Source organism: Thunnus albacares, chromosome 7 (genome assembly GCF_914725855.1).
Source record: "Thunnus albacares chromosome 7, fThuAlb1.1, whole genome shotgun sequence".
NCBI classification, from domain to species: Eukaryota; Metazoa; Chordata; class Actinopteri; order Scombriformes; family Scombridae; genus Thunnus; species Thunnus albacares.
Window position 1 is genome coordinate 11852649 of NC_058112.1, and position 5132 is coordinate 11857780.

At 43.7% G+C, this 5132-nt stretch overlaps 1 protein-coding gene across 1 annotated transcript; it reads right to left on the minus strand.

The window, feature by feature from the left end:
- Positions 1-2188: 2188 nt before the first annotated feature.
- Positions 2189-3273, minus strand: phlda2 (pleckstrin homology-like domain, family A, member 2). Its single transcript, XM_044356693.1, has 2 exons — positions 2698-3273; positions 2189-2565 (listed from the first exon to the last, which is right to left on the minus strand). Exon 1 carries the CDS (start codon positions 3152-3154, stop codon positions 2738-2740), a length of 417 nt encoding a protein of 138 aa, XP_044212628.1. The 5' UTR covers positions 3155-3273; the 3' UTR covers positions 2189-2565; positions 2698-2737.
- Positions 3274-5132: the final 1859 nt, after the last annotated feature.

The window sequence follows — 5132 nt, forward strand, 5'->3', positions numbered from 1 at the left end:
TTAAAACTAAAGATTAACTGAAGATGTTTATACAAGTCACGGCCCCGCACACACTTGTCTTAAATCCTCTCTTTTACTGCATTTATGTTTTCCCTCACAATCTAACAATGAGTTCACTGTTGTTCTGTCCACATAACGACGGCCTATGGAGCAATGACGCCAAGTATGGCCTGACTGTATGCCAGTGCTGCGTCAGAGGATGTTTATAGAGCCTGAGCTCGGAGAGGAAGACACAGTGTGTGTCCAGATCAGCGAGGAAGTAAAGAAGACAACTTTGCATTCTGTAGACAGATGTACACAGATTATGTGACTCTCACTATCAGCTTCTAAAACGCTGCTGAGAGTCACATGGAGTGTTTCAGGATTTAATCATGAAGCACCCTGAAATTCTGCATCAAAACAAAAGAATGGGGTGTCACTGTCTAAAAACAGGATCTCCTGTTAGGTCAGTGGTGGTGGTTACTAACACCTCAGTCCATATGAAACCTCTGTGTGGCCCTCGGCTCAGGGGCCAGAGGTTTGTGTGTGTGTGAGATTAAAGTGGTGCCAATTTGTGAAGCAGTATTTTTAGAAAGGAAGCCCATCCGCTCCGGTAAGACTCCTCAGATCAGTCTAACCCTTTGATGCGTTCATTGTAGTGTGATCCTACTTCAAAGCTGCCCGCAGGGACGGGATGGGACGGGGAGGGGTGTGATCTACTATACACTTCATTACTGCTGGCCAGAGATTCGGCTTTCTGTCACCTCTGACCCTCAGGCATTTGTGCTCATAACACACTTCCACTCCATAAGAACCACGACCAGAGGTATTTATGTGCAGGAGGGCTCAGGGCAAGAAGGGCAACGTGTTTTTTCATGTCCCGATTTTTAAGGAAATCAGTCAATTAATATAAATATCAGATCAGCTGAGTCTGTGCTGCTTTTAAAAACGCACCTGTATAAACTGGCATGCAACTTATTTGAGTTTAATGGTTTTATAATCTTTTATTTTTATAATTTTTTTAATTTGTTTTACTTACTGTGTTTGACCATTCCCTGAAATGACTGTGTTGTGTATTTCATGGTATTGTATTCTACAGGCACATGTGAGGCACCTTGTAAATCTGCTTATGAAAGGTGCTGCAGAAATAAAGTTTACTTTCTCACTTACTTTTCAAATAGTCTCAAGGAGCTCATAATAAAGCCCCTGAAAATCAATGTGAATGACTGTGTAATTGTCACGGCTGAATGTAATGTTTAGTGTTCTGTCTTCTTCATAGATTTTAACATAAACATAACCAATCTCAGAAATTTAAAGTCTTCTGTTTGCATCTGCGAATATGCTGAGAAAAAAAAAACTCATATGGTGTGGTATTTACAACTATAACTTGACTTTTTAATATCAATCTAATGTCAGTTTCTCATTACAATGTAAGGCTACTTTAAAACAACTAATTATTTCATATCAGCTTTTTAACCTGCATTTTACAAGTTTCTCTTCTGAAGGACGTGTCATGTTTTCTGCATATGACCAAAGCCATGTTAACTGGGTTTATTGCAGTAGGTATGTAGGTGTGTACCTGCTGTCACATTATTTCCATTGACACAGCCATTATTTCATGATAAAAGGGGCAGTAAAATTGACTTCCGGTGTGTTTTCTCTGCATTGTAAAGATCAGAGAAAAGATCTGATAAAGAGGCTGTGGAGCAATATGTCATCTAAACACGGCCTAAATATCAACTAAAACAAATTTCAGATTTTGTGAACACTATGAAGCAACAGAAATATGCCAAATTAAATTGGTAGTTTTTAGATGTAATGATCAAGCATTCCCAGCCCAACAGACACTATAAACTTACCACACCTTGGAAGCAGTTAAGGTGTGTTCAAAGGCACCACTGACTTCTAAGTGTCCCATGCTTCTGACTGAATCTGCCGCGCTTATCAGTTGTGACTAAGGCCAGAAACTCTCCCAGTGACAATAAAGAGTCACATTCCACCTGACAGCAGAGAGGAAAGGGACTTTCCTGTCCTCCACTCCCTTTTAACTGTTGCATGTCTGGCATTTACTGAGGAAATGCTGCTGGTGAAGTGTCCCAGTGGGAGAATTATACTGTTACTAACTCTATAATGTGGTAATGAGATACCAACAGACCTTGACACCAGGTGGTAAAATATTTCTCCCTTAAAAAATGACTTGAGCTTGAAATTATGTCAAAAATGCATGAATATTTATTCAAATAAATACACACTCAACACACATTGAAATAGAGAATAATTTAAACAACACGAGCTGTTTGCCAGTAACACAATATCCTGGAAACAACTAAATTAACAAAATGTTGCAACAAGGTTTTAGGAGTCATTCCTCCTAGAAGCGCAAACTTGAAATAGTTTTCGCCAATTCAAGGGTTCAGTCCTGCGTGTAGAGCTTCTCAAAATCTCAGTCTGTCGTTTTAGATGTTGTTCAGGATCCGCTGTCAGTCTTTCCGAGAGCTCGGTCCCCGAACAATCCTTCATCTCTGGACCGGATGACCTCGTCTTCCGTTTGGTCCTCGTATTATTTCTTTATGGTCCATATTGACACTGGAGGGAAATAAAAAAATCACGCAATTAGTTTCAAACACCCCCTCTACTTTCAGCTACAGTTTATATTTATTTTAACTCATATTTATATTCATATATAATGTCAGCTATATTTCATGGTGTGTCTCTCACCATATTAGGAGTGGTTAACTGCCAGAGTCCCCAAGGCGGCTCAGGGCGCCCTCGCCATGCGCCTCTCCTGCTGTCCAGGCGACGCTGTCTCATTGTCTTGCCGCGTTTTAAAGTCCTGGATGGCTTTTCTGTTCTGGTAATCAATCAGGGCCATGGTGATCACTGCATTCCAGCAGTTATCCTCTCCAGGGCACCGGAAATCAATCTCCTTATTGTCTGTGGTTACGATGGTGAAATAGACGAACTTGCCGGTGCGCTCCACGCAGTCCACTTTCTTGATGGACTGCAGCTTGAGCTCCTTGCCCTTGGTGCGCTTCTGCGTATCGGCGTAAATGTTGAGGCTGTCCGTGGTCAGGACGCACGTCTTCCTCTTCCAGAACTGGAGCAGATTGTCGCTCCTCTTCTCCAGCTCTCCCTCCTTGAGGATCTGGCTGATCTCCGCCGCTGACATTTTCATTGTTTATGTCTGGCAGGTTTGTGAACCTCCTGCTGTGTCAACCGAGGAGCCCGAGGAAGGAGCTTCTCTACAAAAGGTTGTGGTAATCCAGAGTGGCGTTGTGAATGAACCAAGGTGGTAGATAACTTTTATACTCTGGCCTGAGCCCTTCCCACTTGACGTCAGTTGGTTTGGGAATGCATCAACAGTTGCCAGTGGAGTAATTCAAGGCTGTGTGTGGGCGGAAGCTGTGGCGCAGGCGGGGGAGAGGGCAAAGGAAGTCCTAACGTGGACCTAATTACACAGCCAACATGTTAATTAGTAACCCACATCCTACCGTGGAGATTAGTCCAAATATTTGCCCACTTTGCACTAAGCGATTCAGTCTGCGCTCTGTGCTTAATTGCCAGATGTGCACTCTAACTGAGCTGAGCGAGCTGAGCACATGTATACGCAGTCTGGCCCGGTAAATCATTTCAGAGGGATTTTTGAATTCCGAGTTAATTTTTATGATCCAGACTTTTTCCATGTCAGCCCAGTAATTCATTCCCTTTATAAGACTCAACTCTGCCAAGAAGGTGTTGTACCACCCTGCTCTCTATGACTCTTTTAAAAGTAAGACTAAACGTGTTTCGCCTCAGTGGTGTTTTACATAAATTCTGCTATTCCTGTCTGTGGATGTCAAGCCGCTGAAATGCAGCCTAACAGATCCCAAAGCACAGTTTCCATTCAATGAGCAGACCACATGTCAGCAGCTACAGGAGAGAATGGGTAACAAGGGTCAGAAAGCACAGGCAGTCATGCAGTACCTCAGCAGTTAGAGAGCCAAGAACATACAAGCAGAGTTGTTTTTTCATGTTGAAAAAAGAAAAAAAGGAAAAAGAAAAAGTCAACTATTGTAATGCTCTGATTTTACAGGTGTCACATGATGATGATGCAATCTGAGGGGACTATGACGAATAGTGAAAACCAAAAGGAAACCATGTTGAATGAATCATGCCCTTTGATATCACTTCATAGGTGTGTCCACTCTGTTATCATCCTCATATTTGCCGCTCCCATGCTGAGCCCCTTCACTATAAGAATTGACCCGTCGCTCTGTCAGTCACCTGACTCAGTCACATGACTCAGTCCTGGTTGTTCATTTGCAGTGTGATAGTAGCATGCTCACTGTGTGTCACTGAGCTCCTGGAGTCTGTGTGAAGCAGCAGGAGGAGGTGGTAAGGAGGCGCATGTCATCGACTCTTCTCCTGCAGCTTGTCCTGTCCTGCTGGTGGAGCAGCTGCAAAAACCACAGTTCAGATACACCAACCATAGTTGTGCATATGTGTGTGTGTGTGTGTGTGTGTGTGTGTGTGTGTGTGTGTGCGCATGGTGGTGAACGTGCATCAAGCACCCACTTCAAGCTCTCCTGTCTGCCCCTCTATCAGTTTCCTCTTACAGACTTTTTGGCAACATCTCCTCTCCAGTTTTCCCCAGGAAGTGAAATGTCACTGTGGACCATCTTCAGTACACACACACACACACACGCACACACACACACACACACACACACAAACACACACACACACACACATACATATTTCAGTTCTCCAGTAGTTATGTAAATTGCTGGGTGCCCTTATGGAAACCACTTTGTGTACCAATGCGTTAGCGGACCACCCATAAGACTTCACACATCAACACCACTATGATCATACAGACATTCGACAGCGCCAAAGGCGTAGCCATGGTGACTAACTTTAGGCAACCAGTCTGCTAAGCAACCCCTGCATGACTACTGACACTGGCGGCTTTTTGTGGCGGCCGGTTTAATCCTCTGATCTCAAATAAAAGGAAACCACATGTGTGCATGGAGTCAAACAGCATGCTGCCTTCGGCTGAGTGAAGAGGTGCACCGCTGCCTCTTTACTTCCTTCTGCCTTTGTTTAAGGGGCTTTGCTCTTTGTTGCCTGGCAGTGTGTGTACCTGATGTGTGTGTGTGTGTGTGTGTGTGTGT

Coding starts and splice junctions, on each gene's coding strand:
- phlda2 (XM_044356693.1), bottom strand. CDS start 3,154: ATGAAAATGTCAGCGGCGGAGATCAGCCAGATCCTCAAGGAGGGAGAG.